We start from the raw sequence: 22,924 nt of genomic DNA on the forward strand, positions 1-22,924 counted from the left end.
TAATAATTAATATAATAATATAAATATTATTTTAATATTTAGTTTAATTATTTTATTTATTTATTTATTTATAAATATACTATTATTAATAACTTATATTTAGTTTTTAATTATTTTATTAAAAAAGATTAAAAATTTAATATAAATAGTTTATTTTTATTTAAAATAATTTTTTTAAATAGCTTATATTAATTAATAATAATTTTTAAAAAAATATAAATAAATTTTTTTATTATATTAGCTTTTTTATAAAGTATAAAATAAGCATATTTTATAAATTTATTTATTATAATTAGAATATTATTATATTTAATTTTAATTATTAGTTTTATTAATAAAAAAAGCTTAATAATAAAATTTAAACTAATTAATTTTTATAATTTTTTAAGTATTAGTAATAGTTAAAGCAGCTTATATAGCTTATATTTTATTAATTAGCTTTTATTATAAATATTATATTTTTTAAAAATTTAAATAATTTTTTTTTATATATTAGAAAAGTTTTAATATTTTTTTAGTTTTAAATATATAATATAAATACCTTAATATTTATATATTAGTATTTTATAAAGTTTTATAATAATTTCTTTTTAAAAAGTTGCTAATAAATAACACTTATTTTTATAAAATAATATACTATTAATATTTTATAGCTATATTTTTTTATTATTTAAAATATTATTATATTACTATTTAACCCTATTAATTAAGTTTTTTTAAAGCTATATTTTATAAGCTATAGCTAATTAGCGCTATTTTATTTTTAAGCTTCTATTATTATTAATATATAATATTATTTATATTTTAAAAAATACCTTTTATTAATAGTTTAGCCTTTTATTAAAAATATTTATTTATTTATTTTTAAATTTTTTTTAATAAATTATTTTAGTATTAAATTATAAAAAAAATTCTATTTATTTAATTTATTATTTATTAAATTCTTTAATAATAATAAAATAAATTAAATTTTTATAATTAATAAATACTTATATTTAATATTTAATTTTTATTAAATAATATTTTTATTTTTTAAATACTTTAATTATTACTATAAGTTCTTTATTATATATTAAGTAATTAAGTTTAAATTTATTAAATTTTTATAAAAAAATTATAATTAAGTAAAATTATTTTTATTTATTTTATTATTTTAATTTTTTTTAATAATAAAGTTTAAAATATTAATATTTACTTTATAAACTTTATTAAGATTTACTTTTATAAATATAGGTTTTAATATAACTTATTTTTGAATTTTATTAAATATTTATTATTTTATTTTATTTTAATAAAAAAATTAATTTTTTTTAATAAGGTTTATTAAAAATTTTAAAATATTTCTATAATTTTTAATAAACTATTAGTAAAAATTAATATAGCTTTAAAATTTTTTAACCTTTTTAATATTAATAAGAGTTAGCTAATTTTTAATTATTATAATTTTTAAGTTTTATATTTAAATTTTTCTTAATTAAATTATATATTTAAAAAAGTTAACTTTTTATATATAAAAATAATTTTTTTTTAATTTTATTAAAAACTTAGCTTTTTAAAAAATTTAAAAAACTTAATATATATACTATTTATATTTTTTAAACATTTTTAAAAAAATTAAAATATTATTTAAATAAACTATTATAAAAAAGTTAAAATATTTCTATAAAATATTATTAATTATAGCTTAAAATAAAACTAGTATATTAATAAGGCTAAAAAGTATAATTAAGTATTTAAAATAACTATACTTTATTTTAAAAGTAATTTTTTATTTTTTTCTTTTTTTTATTTTAATAAAGTTATATACTTTTTTTAAATTTAAAATTATAAACTATTTAGCTTTTTAAAATTTATTATATAATTTTTTAATAAATAAAAAAAAATAATAATTCTTTATTATAATATTATTAAATTATTAATAGTTTATATATAAATATAATTTACTATTTTTCTTAAATATAAAAAAAATAAAGTATTTAGCTAATAATATAAAAAGTTAAATATATTTTTTTAAAGTTTTTTTTTAAATAGTTTTATAATGCTTTAAGTTAGTTTTTATTAAATTTATAAATTTTATAAAATTTTAATTAAGTTTTTTTTTTTTAAAAATATTTTATAATTTTATTAATTATATTTAAGTAATTTAATATTAAATATTATTTAAAATAACTTTAAATATTTCTAATATTCTTTTAAAATATATTTTAAGTTATTATTTTTTTTACTTTTTTATATAAAGTATATAAATTTCTTTAATAATAATTATATTATTTTTATATATAAAAGTTGTTATTATTACTTTGCTTATTTTAAAAAATTTTTTAAAGATATTATTATAATTTCTAAAGTTTTTAATAGGTAATATAGCTATTTTATTATTACTTAAATTTTTTTTATCCTTTACTATATTATATATATTAACTGCTTTTTATTTTTTTTAGATTTTATTATTAATTACTACTATATATATAAATTTATATAAATATAAGCTTTACTACTATTTTTAGAAATTAAATTTAATCCTTTATTTTTAATTATCCTTTATTTTAAATTAATATTTTAAAATATTTAGCTAATAATTTAATTAATTTAAAAATTATTTTTTTTTAACTATAATATTTTTAATATTAATTTATATCTTACTATATTTATAATATTAAATTAAATAGTTTTTTTTTAATTATTAAAAAAAATTTAAAAATAATTAATTTTTATATTAATAATTCTATTTTTATAAAATACTTTTTATTTATTAATTATATTAAATAAATAAGGTTTTTTTTTTATTTATTATAATAATTAATACTAATTTATTACTATAAGTAAAATAAAATTTCTTTATATTTTACTATTTAAAAGTATTATAAATAGCTTTTATTTAATTTATATTATAATTTTTATATATTTATATTTTTTTCTATTTATTATATAAAAAAACCTTTTTTTAAGTTTTTTTATAACTATTTAAAGCTTGTTTAAAAGTAGCTTTTATTGTTTTTTTTTATTATTTAATTTTAAACTAAAATATTTTTAATTTTATTAATAGCTTTTTTAATAAGCCTTTATACTACTTTTAATATAATTACTACTATTATAAGGTTTTTTAGTTATATATTTTTAAAATTAAATAATAAAATTATATTTATATAATATTATTAATATTAGTTTTAAAATTTTAGTTTAAAATAAATTTAGTAATTTAATTAGAAATATTATTGCTATAGTTTAAAGTTTTATATATATTTTAAAAGATAATTTTATTATAATTTTAAAATAATATATTCTTTTTTAAGTATATATTTTTATATTATTTAAAAATATAATTTTTTTTTTTTATAAAATTAAATTATTTTTATTATTTTATATTATTTAAAAAAGAAATTCTTTTTAACTTTATTAATATAATATATTTTATATTAATTAAATATATAAAAAGTTTATAAAATATTTTTATAATAAAAGTATTAGTTATATATTTTTAAATTATTTATTAGAAAGTATATAAATAATAATTTAAATAATTTATTATAAGCTATTACTATTATTATACTTTTATCTTATTTTAAAATTATAATTTAAATAATACTTATTTTAAATACTATTAGGGGTACCTTATTTATATACTTATAAGGGTTTTAGTTTTATAAATTTAAAAATATTATTATATTAGTTCTTATAACTACTATTATAAACCTTTATTTTACTATAGTAAGTATCTTTTTTAGTTTTTTAAATATTTTAAAAAACTATTTTAAAGTTTTTTTATTAAATAAATATATCTTATAATAGTTATTAAAATATTTTATTTAGCTTTTCTTTATATAATTTTTAAGTACTTATTATTATTTAGTAATGTTAACTTACTATATCTTTAATATTAGCTTTTAATTCTTTTTTTTATTTTTATTTTTATATTTTTTTATAAAGTATTCTTTTTTATTATAGTTATAATATTTAATATTTTTTTTATTTTTTTTTAAATAATATTAAGCTTTATTAAGCTTAAATACTACTTATATACTATAGTTTTAAGCTAATAGTACCTTTTTATATTTACTTAGTTACTATTATATTAAAAGTTTTCTATATTATTACCTTTTTTTTTTAAGTATTATTTATAAAGTTTATTATTAATTTTAATAGCTAGCTTAATATATTATAGGAAGTTATTAAGTTAATTTTATTTAATTAATTTGTTTTTTACTTTTTTTTTTAAGCTATTATAAAATATAAATATTTAGGTATTATTAATATAATTTATTTAAGTATAAATTTATTAAAATTTTATAATATAAGTTAATACTAGTTTTTTTTATTTAAGTTTTATAAATTTTTATTTAGCTTATTATTTTTTATTTAAGTTTTAAAAAAAAGTTTTTAAGATATTTTTAAAGTTTTTATAACTATTAAAGATTTTTTAGGTTTTTTATTTATATTTTTTAAAGTTATTTTTTTTAAATAGTTTATAAAGTAGGGTTTAAATTATATAAAGGCTTTTTTTTTAAAAAAAAGGAAGCTATATATATAATTTTTTTACTATTTAATTAATAGTTTATTTAATAAAAGCGTTAATAAATTTAAATCTATATAAAGTAAGCTTATAATTATTTTAAAGTTTTATTATATAAGGTTAAATTATTAAGTTTAATATTATTTTTAATTAAAATTAAAATATTAATAATATTAGCAGCGGTTTTAAAAGTTTTAACTTTTTTTTAAAGTTATTTTATTTTTTTATTTTATTAAGCTTATTTATTAATAAAGGTTTAAAGTTTATTTATTTTATTAATTAGTTTTTAAAGTTGCTAAATATTAACTTTAAAAGTTTTATTATTAAATATATTATTTAATTTTTACTAAAAGTATTATTAAAATATATTATTATTTTTAAATTTAAATATATTAAAAGTAAAGTTTAAAGTAATTATATAAATTATTATTTAAGGTTTATATAAAATATTTAAATAAAAGTAGTTAAAATATAATAATTATAACTAATTTTTAGCTAATAAATTTAATAAACAGGTTTATATTTAAAAAATATTTAAAATAATAATATTTTAAATAATATATAATAATAATTAATTAAAAGCTTTATAATTATTTAAAGTAAATATTTAAATTAATTATTAAAAAGTTATTTTAAGCTAATACTATTTATTTAGTAATAAGTATATTTTATATAGTTTATTTTTTTAGCTTAAATTATTAAGCTTAAACTTAATTTTATTAATTTATAATATTAGCTTAGGTAGTTTAAAAATAAGCGTTTTAATTTAAGTACTAGCTTATTTAGTTTAGTTTTAATTTAGATGATTTATGCCTTATATAAGCTAGTAGGTTATATGGCTTAGTGTATCCTTTTTTTTACTGTCTAGCTATATAACAGCCGGCCTGTGCCTATCTTTAGAACTAACTGTTAATCCTATTTCTGTTAGGGTCGTAACATCCTATAGCAGTTCTTTATTTAATAAAAATACAAAAAACCCTATTTTATTATTTAGTTATAATAATAAAGCAGAGTTTATATACAAAGTAAGTATTTAAAGAGCTTAATAATAGTAAAACTGTAAAACACTTAAGTAAAAACTCTTATTAGTTAGTAGCCTAAATACTAGCTCTTTTAATAAAAGTTAAAAAAATTTAGCTACCTTTTTAAAGTTTAAATACTTATTAACTAAATAGCTGCTACTATACAAGATGCACTTATATAAGCGGTTGTAATTAGCTTTTAAGCAGGTTTAATAGTTAAAGTTATTATAAACTTTCTAAGTTTATTTAGTAGATTAGCTAGTAAGGAAGGCGCTTCTCTTTATTAAAGCCTTATTAAAGTAGTTTAACTTTATAGAAAAGTTAAATTATTCCTTTAGCTTAAAAAGTTCTGTAAAAATAAGAGCTAAGTAATAAAGTATAAAGGTAATAATTAGGTTAAATTAGTGCTTAACCTTTTACTAAACAAGCTAAAAAAACTAAATATTTATTACTACTATAATATTATTATATTGCTTGCTAAAGAAAGTATTAAAAATAATGCAATAGTTAGTAAATATCTCTATAAAAACACTTTAGAATTTAAAGTCCTTAAGGGATAAGCGCTAAGCAGTTATAGTAATGCTACTATTTGTAAAGGAAATTTTTTAAAACTTGGAAGCGCTATTACTCCGCTTTAAATAAATAAAGTTATAGGCATTAAAGCAGCTTTTATAAATTTAGTAAATGAACTTAAGGGGGATAGCTTTATAAAAGATTTTATTATACTCCTGAATTATAGCTATATACTTATATAAGTTGTTCTTGTTATCTGCTAACAATTATAATAGTAGTATAGAGGTATTAAGTTAAGTATAGCGGCGGTTTAGCTTTATTTATTAAAGCTTAAGCTCCTTTTTATTTTGGCAGAGCTTTTTAATATAAATCTTTTGCTTTTCTAGCTTAAGGTTAATAAGTATATTTGCTATAATTATTTAGCTTAGGCTAGGCTAGGAGGTTATAATTTTAAGCACTGCTAAGGCCTTGCTTTTACTATGTAAAGAAAATATCTTAGGTAGGGTTAGCGTTGCTAGTTATAAAATTAATTATAAAGTCAGCTATAAAGTTAGCTATAAAGTTAATTATAAAGTTGGCTATAATATTTATTATAAAGTTAGTTATAAAGTTTGTTATATAGTTAGCTGTAATATTTATTATATAGGCGGTTATTTAGTTAGTGTGCTATTAAAGGTAGGAAGAAGAGGTTGGTTAGAGGAGCTGTTTAAAAAGCTGTTAAAAGAGTTTGTTTTAGAGGAGGAGCTTGATATGTATACTCTGTTAGAACTGTTTTTTAAGCTTGTTATTTCGCCTGTTTACCTATAGGCATTAAAGAGATAGGAAAGCGTTAATAATATAAGTTATAATAATTAAAGAAATTCTTTTCTCTATTTATCTCCTAATAAAAACAATTAAAATAGAGTATATAATAAATATCTCTTTATATTACTTACTTAAATATGTTAATTTTATTTTTTTAAAAAGGGAAAGTATAAGTAAAGAGTTTATATAATTTAAGCAAACTTATAAGCCTTATAAAACTATATACTAAATAAATAAAACTAATTAAATTAAGTATAGTAAAGTAAATAAAGGAAATATTTTTAAAAAAAGTTGATTTTAAATATAGTATAAGCGTAGCCTATAAGCGCAGATAATAGGTGAGGAAGAGGGAAAAAGCCAAAACAGATGCAGGCAGGGGACGCACTCCTTTTTGTCCGCTCGCTTCCGTGTATACAGATATTACCATGTTCGTCATGGTGCGGGAAATGCTTCTTGGTCTATGTCCTTGTGTGCTGACTGAATGTGCTGACTGAACTCCCAGACTTCCAAACCACTACCTGCGCAATCATTGACGTTCCTACGACTACAAGCCTAGTCAGTAGGGCAGTCAGACTTCTCTCCCTTCCTCCCAACAGCTTCTCTACTATCTGTCGATCAATGTCTTTGCCCACATGGTCTAGTCTTCTACGCTCGGTCTTCCAGGTCCAGCATCATTGAGATCAAGGCCCCCCTCGCCCCCACCCCCCGCGCGTTCTTGGTCTGCCTCTCATGCGCAATGCAAGATTATGCAACAGCAGCAGCAGCAGCAGCAACATATGCTTAGCAGTCTAGCAGCTTAGCAGGGTGCCTGTGAGGTGGAAAGCAGGTTTCCAGGCAGGCAGATGCATCTGTCTTGAACGCCAACACCGTCTCCAACGTGATTGGAGGCAGTCGGTCGATCTTCTCTTTCAGACCTTGTGGCCTAGACCTGGCGTCGCCCCGGGACAAGTGCGCCCTCGCATTCCCCGCGCGAGGCCGCTTCATCCCACTTCGGCATGTACACACCAGTCCTGCCGCCGTCTCCCGGCCCGGCCTCACCGCGGGATAGGTCTTCGTCTCGGTTATGCAGGTGCGGACCCGCAGGTGACTACAAGCCAAGGGTTGTGACAGCAATGTCGACGCACGATGCTGAATGGACGCTCATCCACCGGCCGGCCCATGGCATGCCCTCGGATGCCAGTGCCTATGGATGCTGCAGATACGTGGCGCCACCCCCGAACTACCCGTTGCCTGCTGCAGAATCTGCTGAGATCCCAAAATGCAAGTCGACAAGGTCGTATGCCTCGAGCCTATACGCAGTCCTCATTCGTGCGGGCCCGTCTCTCGCATGCACCCGTGCAGCCCTCCCCATCTGTCAGTCTGCTCCTGGCTAACGACGATGGGTCTTTCCCATCCTTTTGCTTTCCCCCTGCCCTTTGTGGGTTCCTTTTCTGGAACAGCTCTCTTGACTGGACCTCCACTTGCAGGTTGTGCTCTGTGAGGCATGTCCCTTTCCGTTAGCAAGTGCTGGTGGGTAACGAGCACAAGTTCCGGCGGCTTGGTTCCCCCAAGGCTCTGTGTGTGACAGACGAGCTCCGGTCACCTGATGGTAGGCACATGGCCAGCGCCTTGGGAATAGGACACCAAACTTCCTCATGGAACGTCTGGTACAAGGAGAGGAGGAGGTCAGGCTGGCACATGGTGGATGCTGCAAGCAACAGCGCCTATTTGTCTGCCAGCCATCTACTTGGCTGCTGCGTTGCGAGGGGGTTACATCCACTCAACCTTGCCCGACGAGGGGCACCAGATGCTGCAGCTAGGATGACAAGTGGGCTGCTTCCCGGACGTTTACTAGCAAGTCGGCCACATGGGGCCACATGGGGAAGTTTTCGTGGATGAAGGCGTAGGTTGCAGTTGGGGCGGATATGGGGGCCGTGTCTGCTCACATCGGTGTTCCTACAACCACCACATCACATCACATCACGATCTCTGGGCCCAGCTCCCCGCAACCGTCCGCCAATGCCCTTCCTGGACTTGGTGGACCATCTCCTGCCCGTCTAAGTCTCTCGGCGATCGTTGCTTGCTTCTTACAGCTACAGTGTGCCGCTCCAGGGCCGGTCGACCTCTGATATTCTAGTACAAACCCTACACGTTGCTCCTGGGCCTGTGGTTGCGCCGGCGTTTGCCGCAAGAATGCGCACTGCAGTAGCACCATGAATTGCTGATGGGTCCAAGGATACGTTGGAATAACCGCCCGAGGAGTAGGCACCCGGCGAAATTAGTATATAGTGTTCTGGCTCAATCGATGGCTAATACAGTCTCTGGCTAGTGCCCTCAATCCTCCTTCGTAACCAACTCGCTGACCACCTGAAGTCTCATTAGTATTTGTTGCCTTGCCGCTGGTCTTTCACACTGCCTTCCTATTCACAATATGCGTCCAGTCAAGCCCCCTGTCGCAGACGACCATCAAGGGATGAGTCGAACGTCGCCGACGGTATCCATTATTAAGAGACCTTGGGATGAAGTTTCAAGCAACGGAATAATGCCATGCCTCAACATCTCCGCTGCTGAAAACTTGGCAAACAACGGCATCGGATCTGCATCTTTAAAAATGGCCGCAAGCTTAACGTCCAGAACCGGTCTGCCCGTAGTGGTGAGAAGCCAAGGCCACTATCTCGAGCTCATTGAAGGGCGCCAGGTCCTTGACGCCTGCGGTGGAGCAGGCGTTACATGTATCGGCCACGGAAATTCAGAAGTCCTCTCGGCAATGAGCGCCGAAGCCAGCAATCTTACCTACATTCCATGGGCTTTCTTCGACAATCAGAGCACCATTGATCTTCAAGACTGGCTTATTCAAAGCACTGGAGGCGAGATGACCAAGGTCTATCTTCAATCTTCGGGTATGTCTCAGCTCTGACAAGCATCTCGTAATTCTATATCTAACACGCATACCCACCAGGCTCCGAGGCCGTAGAGGCAGCCATCAAGTTAGCCCGCGAGTACTTCGTGTGGAAAGGCGAGCCCCAGAGGATCTCTTTCATAGCCCGCGAGGATTCCTACCATGGAATCACCATCGGTTCCCTCTCCGTTTCTGGCCATCGAGGGAGGAGGGCGAATTTTGAAGACATCCTTCTCCCAAATGTCCACCGCATCCCGGCCTGCAACGCCTACCGGCAAAAGCTTTCTGACGAGTCCGACGAAGCGTTCGTCACCCGAAAAGCCGCCGAGCTCGAAGCGGCATTCCAGGCCGCCGGCACAGACACCATCGCAGCCTTCATCGCCGAGCCCGTTGTCGGCGCAGCGCTCGGGTGCGTGCCGTCGCCGCCGGGCTACTTCAAGGCCATGAAGGCCGTATGCGAACAGCACGGCGCGCTCCTCATTCTCGACGAGGTCATGTGCGGGATGGGGCGTACGGGTACCCTACACGCGTGGGAGCAGGAGGGCGTCGTGCCGGACATCCAATGCATCGGAAAGGGCCTCGCAGGCGGGTACCAGGCGTGCTCGGCGGTGCTGGCTAGCGCGCAGGTCGTCGGCGTCATGAACAAGGCCAAGGCGGCCTTCACGCACGGCCACACGTTCGGCAATCATGCTGTCGTGTCTGCCGCCGCGCTCGCCGTACAGGGAATCATCTCGCGGGAGGGCCTCGTGGCTAACACCCGGGAGCAGGGTGGGTATCTCGAGGCCGCGCTGCGGCAACGGCTTGGCTGCCACCCGCAGGTTGGGGATATCCGCGGCAGGGGCCTGTTCTGGGGGGTTGAGTTTGTGCGGGACAAGGCCTCCAGGGAGCCGTTCGACCCTGCCCTCCTGGTCGCGAAGCTGGTGCACGAGAAGGCGATGGCGGGCGGGAAGAAGGGCGGGCCGATGATGATCTACCATGGCCAGGGCTGCGCTGGCAACAAAAGGGGCGATCATGTCATGATCATGCCGGCGTATAACGTTGATGCGCGGATGGTCGATGTGATTGTCCAGAGGCTTGGGAACGCCGTGGATGCGGCGTTTGAGGAACTTGCGAGGAGAGGATTGACTTGGTAAGGTGGGGGGCACAGGGTATTTGCTGTTGTCTTTGACAACATACCTTGAGATGAGATACAACTCTCGTCTGTGTTCAAGTTTGGCTCATAACTCAGCTTTTCTTCACACTGACACTGGAAGGTAACCGAACGAGGTCTTCGGAAATTATGGGCAGACGTAAGCTAATTGCGGTCACAAAGTCCAAAGTCGTGATAAATGCCTTATGGCCTCGTCCTGGGCTAGGATGATACTCAGCAGCAGTGGGGCATCTTCTCGGTCCCGTCACCGAGGGACTAGGAGTAATTGCTATATTAAGGTTTATTCTTTTGACACTAACATTATTATCAACGACTGAAGAACTGCAATACCAACAAAATAGCGGCGTCGATGCAGGTTTGGATAATAAGACTCTCATTCGCTTAGGACGGTATGTATCCTGATTTGAACCACATCACGAAGTAATCGTTTGGTCTCGCCCGGTTGCCGAAAACTTGCTGGGGCGTCAGGTATGAGAAATACGACGGATCGCGAGCCTTCTCCTGCATCACGAAATCGCGCGCCGCCTCCGTGACGCTGATGCCAATGACCGTATACTGGCACGGCCTGTAATGCGCAGTGACGCTGTTCATCCGGCCGGCCTCCACCTCCATCCTCTTGGCAAACGCCGGGATAAGCTGCCCCGTCGAGTTCGGGCCCCGGTACGCGTTACGGACCACGACCTGATTTGACGAGTTGAGCCTGCAGTCCTGATTGACGCTCTCACACTTGAGCTCGATCATGTGCCGGGTGCGGGTCGTGGGACGGTTCGGCACCGCGTGGCTGGTCCCGACGAGCAGGTCCACGGCGTCACGGTCGTTGTTGTAGACGTGCTGCTCCCGCTCCACCGTCTCGACGCTCGAGAAGCCCAATAAGCTTGGATTCCCCTCCAGGCACAGGGCGAGCTCGACTTGCAGCCAGCCTTCCCAGCCGCCCTTCATGTTGAAGGCACGTTCGATCTCTGCGCGCTTGCCTTGGGCCCATGTGAAGATCTTAGTGATGGAGTTGATGTCGTATATGAGGCCTGTTGGGGCCGGACTGCTGGTGTTTGCCATGTTTTAATGGCGGGATGCAGGTGTGGGTATCGATGAACAAGCACTGATATACAACTGGACGCGAAAGCGTAGGAGGTTGTTCCGTCCTCCAAACTCGTGGCTGTGGATCTCGACTTGCAAAGACGATACAAATAAATTCGCATTCGGATGTCCTATCTATTCCTTGTCAAGCCTTTACATCTCGGTAATAGCTTTGGGAGGATCAACGGTCTGGTGCATTGGCTGAGCGTCTCAGTCAGCGACATGCCTTGAGGGTAAGCACTATCGCCTATGTAAGAATTATCAAGTCTCAAATGGGAGTCCTCTGACTGCAGGTCTAAGTGATTTGAAAGTTCGGGGTCGTGGATTGGCAGTCGAGCTTCCTGAAGCTGTAGATCGCAGCTTAATCCAATCGTTCTCAACTGGCACTTCCCGGCTGAGATGTTCAGCCTTCCTCTGATTGACTCTCAGCCTTACCTTTGAAGCCAGAATGGATACTGCAGAGCCTCGATAGTCTGAGCGGACATCCTCATTCTCCCGTCCGATGACCAGTCCCGAGTCTCGGACATGTAAGTCCCAAGGACGGCCACGGCAGCACTTAAGTAAGAGACAAAGGACACATTAGTAAACAACAAAAGTCGATTTGGATGTGTGCAAAGGCAAACACTGTGTGTCGCCACTGGTCCTTATTGTGACCCATAGTTTCTGCTGAGACCGACGGTTTAATCTTTTTGGTCCAGAGCAATTCGAAGATAGTTTCTCAATTACAGTACAGCTGCCCTCTTTGAGGGTCTATTGCCGGGCGAAGAGCTTTTGCCAGCCACTACGGAATCTGAACATGCCATGACAAGACCCAACATCAACATCCAGAGTACCATCCTCCCTCTTTGGGATTACCGACTCATCAAACGGGGTCGAGAAGAGCCGCGTGATCGGGCACGAGGCGCGAGGTACGGTAGCCTAGGGAGTCCCACGCCCCCACGCAGGGACACTCACGTCTGTATGCGTATTGAGTGACATGCGGTCGGTCGACCCGATGATTTCCTCGAGACCGAGCCCTGCGCAAAGGTTCACCATCTGGGAAGCATGCGTTTCTCACCAGGATTCTCGTGTGCAGTTCACCTCGCGCTATCACCTGTGTTCAACAGAGGCTAGATCTTGAGCAATCTCCACCATTGAGTCCTGACGTTGTGGCCCCGGGCGTATTGACAGGCTCCGTCGGTCCTGCTGCATGCATGCGACCAGCCGAGACAGCTGCAGTGCATCCTATATGGACCTTGCTGCAGCCTGACCGTTGTTACCACACCCAACCTGTCAACATCCTGTTATGCATAGAGTCCCGCGTGATCTGCACTTTCAACACGCAACAGGACTGTTGTATGGTCCCAGAAAGGCACGGTACCCCGCAATTTGGCTGCGTGGCTCGTGTCTATCGGGGCCGCGATCGATGTCGACGGCCTCCTGCCCGGCGATCCACCGAGCAAGCGACGTGTTGCCTGTCCAGGACCGCCGTTGCCCGTCCTAGCAGCATCCAGTAGTTCCCTTGACATTAGTCATCCTCTCCGCTGTCGCTGCCGCTCGACCAGCCCTCGTGATACTCGTCAGCCATCTCGGCGAGCTCGTTGCTCAGCGTCTCCCGGTCCTCCACGCCGATGAGCCTCGTCACCGTCGACCTCAGCGATTTCAGCCGACCAGACAGCGCTGCATCCGTGGACAGCGATGTCGTCATCGCCGCATTGCTCTTTAGCTCCTCGCCTTTCTCGTCTCTGAAGATGTGCGGGAAGCTATCCGGTAGTGGGTAGCTCAGCGTGGTTCGGTACCTAGGTTTCGGGTGCGGTCAGTTTCCAACCAATTCATTGCCGAAAGTTCAAGCACTGAAGTTAAAGGCCAGGGGTGGAGGGAACACGGACTTTCTGCTTATGGCTTCACGCGGCCCTCGGCGTCGCGTCCTGTCGTCCTCCTCGTCACTATCGCCTTCCTCCTCATCATCACCCGCGCGCTCCCCTCTGCTCGCCAGCACCTGGCTGAAAATCTTTGGCGCGCGGTGGTATCCGTTCTGCTGCTTCTGACCATCGCCCAAGTCATCTGCTGGACGGAGGTCTAGATCAAGACGTAGCCCGTCTTTGGGCTCATCGCCCACCTCCTCGCTACGGGGCACCTCGGTCGTCTCGGAGAAGCTCATCTGCAGGTTGGCCACCGTCTGCTTGCCATGCAGGTTTAGCAAGTCAGTCATGTTCCCGAGGGAGTCCCTATTTGTAGCGTCTTTGAGGCGAGAGGGGAGTGTAGCGGACTCTATGGCTGCAGACAGGAGCGCGGAGGTATGCCATGACGAATTGGTGTCCAGCGAGAGGACTTTGCGGAGCCGTGGCGAGAGCGAAGATGGAATTGCTATGGGAACAAGGAGCGAGGCTTGTTTGTAAATCTCTGTGAGCGACTTGGCCTTGTTGACTAGCCGGAGAAGTCGTTTGTCCTAAAGACGTGAGCGTCAGTAAAATGAAAATCTGTTATTGGATATCGCATATCATGTTTATTGTGCTTACCCTGCTCACGCCCTGGAATCCCTCTTGTAGGCCCCAAACCCAGATAGTAGTCTTTCCGTACTCATCCCTCAGCCTCTCGATGTATCGAGACGCGAATCCACCCCACGCGTCATCCACAGTCGTCATGATCTGGATCCCTTGCATGTGATCTGCCTCCTCGGCGAACGGCCTCAGATCCCTGTCGACAATGTCGTGTTCCTTGTCCAGATTCGCAAACAGCTCCTCACCCGAGTCCCACCTCTCGAATGGCGCGATGCTCGAGTTCAAGTCATACTCGTTTAGCTGGACGATGCTCCGGGGGTGGTAAAACACGCGGTTGAAGTCGGACCAGTAGCGGACCGATTCGGTCGTCAGCTGGGGGGGCTCGAGGCCTGCGTCCAGAGACTGCTGGTACGCGCTGGGCTCGATCGGCTCGGCCTTTTGAACCACCGCCTGACCATTCCATAAGGACGAGGACTGTGCTGGATCGTCGTCCTGGATGTCATAAAGGGCGTTGATCCTCTTCAGAGAGCCGAAGCCACCCTTCAAGTCGTAGATGACGGTCCGAGGCATAAAAGTCTCGGAGCCGTCGGCACCGAGCCCGGGGCGCCAATGCACATCATGATCTATGGCAGACTCTTCATTTTCGGCATACGTGAAATATGATTCCTGACCAGTGGTCAGCCACCTTGAAATATGTTTCGTTCATCGTTGAGTCCATACCTGGGTATTCCAGAAATGCGTGGCCAGGTAGTTACTCTGCTGGCCCAGCTGCAGGGTAATTATCTCATGCATCGTGTATGTTACCGATAAGTCCCTCTCAAAAGATGAGCCGGTGGCCCCTCACTATGATCGCTATCTTTGCGCCAGGTGAGGTCGTGACAAACTCAGAGCTGCACAACCCGCACCCTGGCCTTGTGCAGCCGTTCACAGAATTATGCAACCTCTTCCCGCCCAGCCAACGGACGGGATGACGCACATGGCAGACAAGGGTAGCTCCATCTTATCTGAAAGAAATGTGGAGGCAGAACAGCAGGGTCCAACTTCCAATCTCGAAGGTGGCATATATGATTCCCCTTTTCAAGCCCGCCCTCACCCGTCAATTCGCTTATGACAGCATAATTATTTCCACCACGACACTCGCTACCTCTCTAGCACTATAGCATAATTCTTGGCACGCCCAATACCTAGCCAAGATGGCACCACCAACCCTGACAGAATTGTTCACAAAAGAGTTCCAATCCTTCAAGTCCCCACCGCCAAAAGAGACCGCGCCAGTCCCAAAAGTCGGCGACCCAGCACCGTCGCATGACAAGATCAAGCTCCCAGACAAGCCCACAATAGTCGTCTTCTTGCGGCACTGCGGTTGCCCATGTAAGCCATCCATCCATTCATCGAAACCTCTCTCAGCTCACCACCCAAACCATCTAACCACACCGACCCGCAAACAGTCGCCGAGAAGACCTTCCGCAACCTAACCGCCTTTTCCATCAAGCACCACCCGCAGATCCACTGCATAGCCGTGTCGCACAGCAACGACGCCGCGACGACCGACTGGGTGGAGCACGTGGGCGGCGCGTGGGAGGTGGACGTGGTGGTGGACGAGGAGCGCGAGGCGTACGCGGCGTGGGGCCTGGGCCTGTCGTCCTACTGGCACGCCATCGGGCCCTTCTCCATCTACAGCGCCGTGCAGCTCGGCAAGACCGAGGGCATCTGGAACCGGACCACCGAGAGCGGCACGCGCTGGCAGATGTCCGGCGCCTTTGCCACGGACAGGAAGGGCGTGGTGCGCTGGGTCAGCATCGCGCGCTCCGCGAGCGAGTTGCCGGACTTTGACGCCGCGCTTAAGGCGCTGATCGAGGTGCCTACGGAGGCTTCGTGAGGGGGATATTTCATGGCAGGATGAGAGGGCGAGAGGACGAAGGGACGAGATCATATCTAGGAACGGGGAATCTGGATGATTGGGTGGGCGTATGCCATCTTTTTTAGCACGTAAATTTGATTTTTGGGACGAGCATGTCTACTTTGGCGTTGAGGGACAGCAGCAGCTGGGCGAACGGCAGGCATCCTTGGTTTTGGGGACACATCATAGCATCTCTCGCGCAATTTACTGTTGTTGAATCTTCACGTCGTCGCAGGACCCACACTGCTGAATAGGACACGTTGAACACTTTAGACCGTGTTCGGATGATTAGCGAGGCACGTATGCCTCTGAAATGTAGCTTTATTGCGCTGGTCCATTCTATTCTATCATACATAGCCAGCAAAGTAAAGCCTGCGCCGGAGGAGGGCCTATTTTTCCTGGTCTGGTCCTCACAACTCTGCCTCCATTTTGTCGTTGTTGAGATGTCTTCTACGTCTATTCCAAACAAGCTGACGAGATGGCCCAAGGTTGCAGGGCTCATTCCCATCGCAGACTCCCCCAAATGAATCATACCTCGCGTCAGTCTGCAATTCCTGGATATTTTAGAAGAATGCGATTGTGAATAGCGGTCGCAGTAGGGCAGTATCGGGTATGCAGCCAGCATGGGCCGGCATGAGCTGGCAAGCCAGCTGTCTGTCTGATATTTTTTTGATGGTGGCCTTCCCTGCATGAGAAAGATCAGTGCAACAAAGCATGTCGATAACGTTAGGAAATCAAAGCTCAACCAGCGCTGACCGTCGAAGTCTGTTGTCGTTTGGCTGAATCTATGGCGTCCTGGGAAACAGTTAGTGACAAAGAAGGCCGACATGCAGATGATAACTTTTTCAAGGCCCGTCGACCCGTATTCTTTTTCGGAAATGAGCCATCCCGTCGTCACGACATACTTGAGTGGGCGCCTTTCGTTTGGTTCCGTTTGGGGCCTGCGAAGCCTTCTTTTTAGGTTTCGCAGGTTTGATCTCGCCGGGCTCGAAAACGTCGTCGGGCAGGTTGCAGCTACAACATCCACAAGTCAGCTCACACACACAAAACGGGTTGGTTTCGGATCTTGTCTTGCTGGACGTACTTTCGGACGTGCTGTACACTGATGCCACAACAGTGTTGAAGCTCGCTCTCCCATTTATCCCAGTTGTAAAGGATGCCCTTGAAATCGTTGACTTCGAAAGACAAGTCGAGTTGTTTCGCTCCTGTTTTGTCAATCCGCCTGGTGTTAAGACACATACACGTTTCGGAAGTAGGGAGGCCGCAATGCTATGTCACCGACGTTTTAGTCGCGACCCAGGGGCGAGAGCTATGACTTACCTTCGCGTAGTTTGATACCGATGTAGTGAGTTGAGGTAAAAACGTCCTTGGGGCCCTCGGAGTCATCTTCATCCGTTTTGGCTTCGGCATCCTTGACTTCGGCAGTATTACCGCCCTCTTCTTTTGCTACATCATTGCCTGACTCTGCCTTGAGCTTGTCGTCAGTGTCATCCCCGTCCTTCACAATGTAATCAAAACTTCCGTCGAGAATCGCGTTCCACTCATCCATGCCATGCTTGGTCTTGTGCTTGCGCTCGTAGCCCTTGTTGAAGGGGCGCGCGAGCTCGACAGAAGCGTGCCGCTCCAGATTCTGCACCAAGAGACGGATTTTGGACTCCACGAAGCCTCCCCAAATCTTGCTATTCTCCTTGGTCGTGCTGGCTGCATTGACCATGATGTAATACTTGTAATCCTGGGTGAAGAACGTGTGCTTGACGAAAAGTGACTTCCAAGGCAATTTCCCGACCATGATCTGGTCCACGACTTGGGCAAAATCCTCTAACTCCTTCTGTATGATAGTCTTGCTCGAATGTGTGATATTGAAAGTCGAGCACATGGATGGATAAGCCGGAGTGATGATGGGCATGAGATGGAAGGAGTCTCCCTTGTAGACCTATCCCGATTTCAGTCAGTAGAGGAGAGATGACCAAGGTTATGACGAATCGGCGGTAAGATCATACCTGTGGATTCCACACCCGGACCTGTAGAGGACCCTCCTCGACCTTCTTCAGTAAAACGGGCTGAGGCCACGGCCAGCGCTGCATTATGTGGAAGAATTTGTTGACCAAGACAGCGCCATTCGCCTTTGGATATAACTGACAAACTCTGGCCACCAGCATCGCCCAGGCCACACCTCCGGGGAAGCCCATGATGTTGGCGTAGATGGCACGCTTCTGCGCCCACAGCTTGATGGCTCGTAGCGCTAGTCGGAAAGACGTCTTCTCGGGCACCAGCTTGAGGATGTCATCCGTGACTCTTGTACCGTTCAGGGACCGCAGCTCAGCATCGTCCAAGCCGCGCAGCAAGTTGTTGTCCAGCAAGTCCCAGGGCGTAGACAGGGGTGGTATTTCGGTGATGGTAGCGATTCTGGAGAAGATTAGATCTATACTGATGCCAGAGTACTCAAACTTGATGATGGGCACGAAAGCATCTGTGACTGCGGTGAGGTCCTCGATTGATCCAGGGGGCGCCATCTCGTTGAGCAAACCTGGGAAGTGTTCGAAGAAGTCTTCTCGGGTGACGTATTTGGGTGCGACGACGAGGGTATCGATATCGGAGCCCGGACCGAAGACTCCCAGGCGATAACTTCCGTAGGTGAAGACACGGCCCCTGGCAGACTTCACGATGGCTGCATTCTCGGAGTGCCGCTGCTGGGCAACGCGTTGCACGAAGACATCGGCGATGGATTGGATCGATTTAAGGACTATCTCCCTGCGGCAGACATGTGATGTCAGAGACGATTGCATGTGATAGGAGAGATTGAACCAAGCTGGGAGCTGCCGGCGTCGGCGTCGTGACCGTTGGCGTGGACGCGGTCGTGCTGTGCTGCGCGTGTGCCTACCTCTTCTGCGTCTCGGTCGCATGCTCGTAGGTGTTCTGTGCCTTGAGCTCAGCGAACAAGGCATCGTTTGCGCGCTTCTCGGCCTCTGTCGGCAGTAACGTCGAGATAGGCGGCGTCACGCCCCACTGGTTTTCGGCTGCCATTATGGCGTCGAGGTGCTTGCGGAGGATGCGATGTCAGGGCAGCCGCGAAGTCGTTGCTGGGCAAGTCTGTCGATGTCTCTTCGTCCAGGCTGCTGGCTGCGCAAGTTCGACCTTGGAACCTTGGGAAGGTGAGACGACTCAATACTGGTTAGCGCTGGGCGGCGGTGGGGCGGCTTCCAGGTTGGTTGCAGGGGTCCTGTGGCCTGACTAGCACCACCCGCGGCTGCATTAGCTGGTGGTTTACAGCACCGTCCACAAATTCTTTGTGATGACTTCACACACTGGATTGCAGTCTTTGTCAAAGTGATAATCCCAACCAGTTCTAGGATTTACTTCTGATCCTGGTTCTGATCTGTGATATTGATTAAAGCCGCGATTTCGTATCTATGCTAACAAACACACGGCAGTGGAGAGTTTGTCCATCGCCTCCAGAAGGAGGACAGCCCGCTGGACCACTAGGTATCTCCTAGCCTACATTCCATGGCCACAGCTGTTCCCTTTCTGCCTCGCCCATTGGGGTACTCCAGCGTCACCCACCAACTTCAACTCACTTTTCAGCACCCCAGAAAGCAGACCACTGGTCGACAGCCCATCCAACGGCCGGCCAGTCCTGCCCGGAGAACCACATCGCCGCGCCACCAAGGATCCCCACGCCCCCGAGAACCTCGAGTGCAATCCAACCATTCAGTTTCACCCTCGCAGCCACGCGAAGCAGCCCAAGCGGGTCCTGAGTCTGCGTGGTCGAAGTGCTGTAGCTGCGCCCGCGCCCAAGTCTGCGTCTCGTCTTCTCGCTCGGCCGGGAACCGCTGCGGTCCCGCTCTGCGAACGGGACAAGCTCCCCGTCCTGCACACATTCGTGTAGCTTCTCAGTCAGCCAGATGGCCCTCTCTCCACGCGCAAGTGCGTCATATTGGGCCCGCTCGTTTGCCAGGCTTCTCTGCAATTCGGATGCCCAGTTGGCAAGGCGTATCTGAGCCAGCCGCTCTTCTCTTTGCGTGTGGTCGGCGATCCGGGCGAGCGAGTACTGCGACGTTGCTCCCACAGGCAAGGACAAAGGCCCCGCAGCTACCAACGGCATGGACGAGTTGGCTGGCAAGCCCATCGGTTTGTACAGCGCCCTTGGCCTAGACGAATCGCCCGAGTTCTTCCACTGGATAAACTTCTTGGCGGCAGCATGCCTCAGCCACGATGCTCCATACTCGCAAAACACCTGGTTCACCACAGTTGCGAGCTCTGATGACATTAGAGGCTGCACATAGTCCGGGCTCATCAATAGACTTGCGTCCATGATGTCGTGGTCTGATCCTGGGGTGCTTGAGACAGCATACGGATATCTCGGTTCGATATCACTAAAAATTCCCGACGAAGACACTGAGAATGAGAATGGTCGCACTCCAGCCTCCATCAGCTCGCTCCTGATCTGAGCTTTGCTCTGCGCAACTTTCTCAGGAGTCATGTTGTCTGCCTTGGCCACAAGTGGTATAACGTTCGTTAGGGATCCTAACAGTTGCAGGTACTTGATGTCGGCCGCTTTCAGCTCTGTTCTATGGTGTCAGCCAGTATCACGTTAGCAGCTTGGAGAGCAACTTGCTGTTGTGTATAAGGTAAAAGACCACATCAACCTGACTGCCTCCATCGCCGCCGAGCATATTCAATATTTCAGCGTCGGGCGACTCGTTTGACCGTACTCTTTCGAAGTGCGATTCGACATAACGAATTACGGGAGTAATGTTCTCCATGCTCTGGTCTAGGTTAGCACACCACTTCCCTGTCTAATCCTCCTCGGTCCTCTCCCTCAGGGGATCTTTCGACTCACAGAAGAACCGTCACTATAACCTGGGGTATCAATAAAGCAAATGTTCCTATCTAAGATGGTATCATCGACACTCTTTCGGCGTTTAAGAAGTTGAAAATCGTCCAGATCCGACCACCACTCTGGATACGGTTTTGTGCTCGCAAATATTTCTGATATCTCGGTTGTCCGGGTATTATTCTTTGAGGCCTTGGATTTCCCACGTCGGGCACCCGATTGCAGGCCGACCAATGCTGTAGACTGGGGCGTTATTGGGTCGACATGGACAATGTGTTCGCAAGATTGGACAAGAGCTTTAATGAGCGACGTCTTGCCAACGCCTGTTGTCAAAGGCCTGTCAGCAAGGGGTTGCATATCCGGCTGTTACATCTCTATACGCACCAGAGTCTCCAGCGACGAGGACCTTGAGCCTCCCTATCCGCCTCCCTCCGTCGGTAAATGGCCGCCGGCTAGGCATCTTGATAGAGGGCATAACAAGCTGGGGAGCACTGCCGCTGTCCATCATTTCCGAAGCTTCCATTGGCTCCAAATCCTGGCTCATGCTGAGAGCCTGGCTTGCGATCTCCTCGGAGAACGAAGCACTCATCGCGTCGCTGATGGCCGAGGGCGATCCTGGTGTGGCCAGCATTAAGGGGGTAATCGGCTGCGAGAGGTTACTCGTGGAGCCTGGCAGGTTGAGCCTGCTCGGGGCAATGTCAGACATCAGGGAAATATCGTCAGCATCTGCAGGATCCGAGGTCGAGATCGATTCACGGTCACTGTGTGCGGTGTGCTTGGCTGGGTTGGCGGACTCCGGGTCGGCCGACCCCGCCTTGCGATGATCACGACCACCGGTAGTGAAGCTCGTAGTGAAGCTCGCCAGGGACTGCTGCAGGGCGGCATCGACAGCGTCCTCGCCGCCGATGAAATACGAGGTTATCTGCTGCTGGCCGGAGGCGGGGTGATGGAATGCTGTCGGGGGCTCGTTATCAGCCCCGCGCGGGTTCCGTCGCGGCGGCGGTCCATCGCCTGGGAACGGTCGCATCGTGAAGTGAGCGGGGCCACATGTAAGTGCAATAACAAGTTAGGAGAGGCACCGGGTACACAGCGTCACCGAACGACGATGTACGATGGGATCAACGGGAGTTATCATGGGATATCAAGCGTGCTGCTCGTTTCGCTGCTGCTGCTGCCTATGTGGACTTGACTTGACGTCTGTGGAGTGAATTGTATGACTAGGTTGGACTCAGGGTGACTAGCCGTCTCGTAGCGCCACGTATGGTAGGTATTGCTCCTGGGCGGTGATACGGTCTGGTCTGTTAGGCTATGAGGTGAAGCAAGCTAGGGAAGTGTGATAGGGAGGCGGTTCAAGACGAGCGAGGGAGTCGAGGAGGGCCCGCAGCGGGTGATGACATATCGAAATAACCCCGCGTTGGCGTACCCCGACCCCCAATTCCCCCCCACCTTGACCTTAGGCATATGGAAATCATGCCAATCTGGCATGATGGATGCCATGTACTCCCCTACCATCCAACCCATGCTTGGAGATGCCGATAAGCGACTGAGTGAATCTTTTATGTGAAACACATATAGTTCATCACAACTTTCGATCAAGACATCATACCACACCACGCCACGAGGACGCCCAGGTCGTCCAAGGGGTAACTCCAACCACCAAAGCTTCATCCAAATAGGTAGGTAATCTGGGCTCACTTGCGGGTAGGCACAGGCAGTACGCATCGCAGCCCCAGAAAAGATAAGATAAGAAAAGGGGTCT

General features: G+C 42.0%; 7 protein-coding genes across 7 annotated transcripts; 3 read left to right on the plus strand and 4 right to left on the minus strand.

Moving 5' to 3' along the window:
• Positions 1–7,215: 7,215 nt before the first annotated feature.
• On the plus strand, positions 7,216–8,957 carry J7T55_011110 (uncharacterized protein; the record flags this gene model as incomplete). The annotated part of the gene is made up of 5 exons (XM_053135512.1): positions 7,216–7,276; positions 7,352–7,404; positions 7,776–8,202; positions 8,354–8,656; positions 8,743–8,957. The coding sequence occupies 5 exons, from the start codon at positions 7,216–7,218 to the stop codon at positions 8,955–8,957; spliced, it is 1,059 nt and encodes a 352-aa protein (XP_052986750.1).
• Positions 8,958–9,439: 482 nt separating this feature from the next.
• On the plus strand, positions 9,440–10,860 carry J7T55_011111 (uncharacterized protein; the record flags this gene model as incomplete). The annotated part of the gene is made up of 2 exons (XM_053135513.1): positions 9,440–9,728; positions 9,788–10,860. The coding sequence occupies 2 exons, from the start codon at positions 9,440–9,442 to the stop codon at positions 10,858–10,860; spliced, it is 1,362 nt and encodes a 453-aa protein (XP_052986751.1).
• A 398-nt stretch (positions 10,861–11,258) lies between these two features.
• Positions 11,259–11,930, minus strand: J7T55_011112 (uncharacterized protein; the record flags this gene model as incomplete). The annotated part of the gene is made up of 1 exon (XM_053135514.1): positions 11,259–11,930. One exon carries the CDS (start codon positions 11,928–11,930, stop codon positions 11,259–11,261), a length of 672 nt encoding a protein of 223 aa, XP_052986752.1.
• Positions 11,931–13,458: 1,528 nt separating this feature from the next.
• On the minus strand, positions 13,459–15,223 carry J7T55_011113 (uncharacterized protein; the record flags this gene model as incomplete). The annotated part of the gene is made up of 4 exons (XM_053135515.1): positions 13,459–13,729; positions 13,820–14,379; positions 14,450–15,097; positions 15,152–15,223. 4 exons carry the CDS (start codon positions 15,221–15,223, stop codon positions 13,459–13,461), a joined length of 1,551 nt encoding a protein of 516 aa, XP_052986753.1.
• Positions 15,224–15,624: 401 nt separating this feature from the next.
• J7T55_011114 (lkyl hydroperoxide reductase subunit c thiol specific antioxidant) lies at positions 15,625–16,310 on the plus strand (the record flags this gene model as incomplete). The annotated part of the gene is made up of 2 exons (XM_053135516.1): positions 15,625–15,802; positions 15,880–16,310. 2 exons carry the CDS (start codon positions 15,625–15,627, stop codon positions 16,308–16,310), a joined length of 609 nt encoding a protein of 202 aa, XP_052986754.1.
• A 762-nt stretch (positions 16,311–17,072) lies between these two features.
• On the minus strand, positions 17,073–19,355 carry J7T55_011115 (uncharacterized protein; the record flags this gene model as incomplete). Its single annotated transcript, XM_053135517.1, has 6 exons — positions 17,073–17,126; positions 17,237–17,345; positions 17,416–17,536; positions 17,652–18,264; positions 18,332–19,082; positions 19,213–19,355. 6 exons carry the CDS (start codon positions 19,353–19,355, stop codon positions 17,073–17,075), a joined length of 1,791 nt encoding a protein of 596 aa, XP_052986755.1.
• Positions 19,356–19,902: 547 nt separating this feature from the next.
• Positions 19,903–22,192, minus strand: J7T55_011116 (uncharacterized protein; the record flags this gene model as incomplete). The annotated part of the gene is made up of 4 exons (XM_053135518.1): positions 19,903–20,894; positions 20,983–21,097; positions 21,172–21,488; positions 21,550–22,192. The coding sequence occupies 4 exons, from the start codon at positions 22,190–22,192 to the stop codon at positions 19,903–19,905; spliced, it is 2,067 nt and encodes a 688-aa protein (XP_052986756.1).
• Between the last annotated feature and the right edge of the window lie 732 nt (positions 22,193–22,924).

Source organism: Diaporthe amygdali (assembly GCF_026229845.1).
Source record: "Diaporthe amygdali strain CAA958 chromosome Unknown NODE_56_length_267093_cov_64_804720, whole genome shotgun sequence".
In the NCBI taxonomy this organism is placed as follows: Eukaryota; Fungi; Ascomycota; class Sordariomycetes; order Diaporthales; family Diaporthaceae; genus Diaporthe; species Diaporthe amygdali.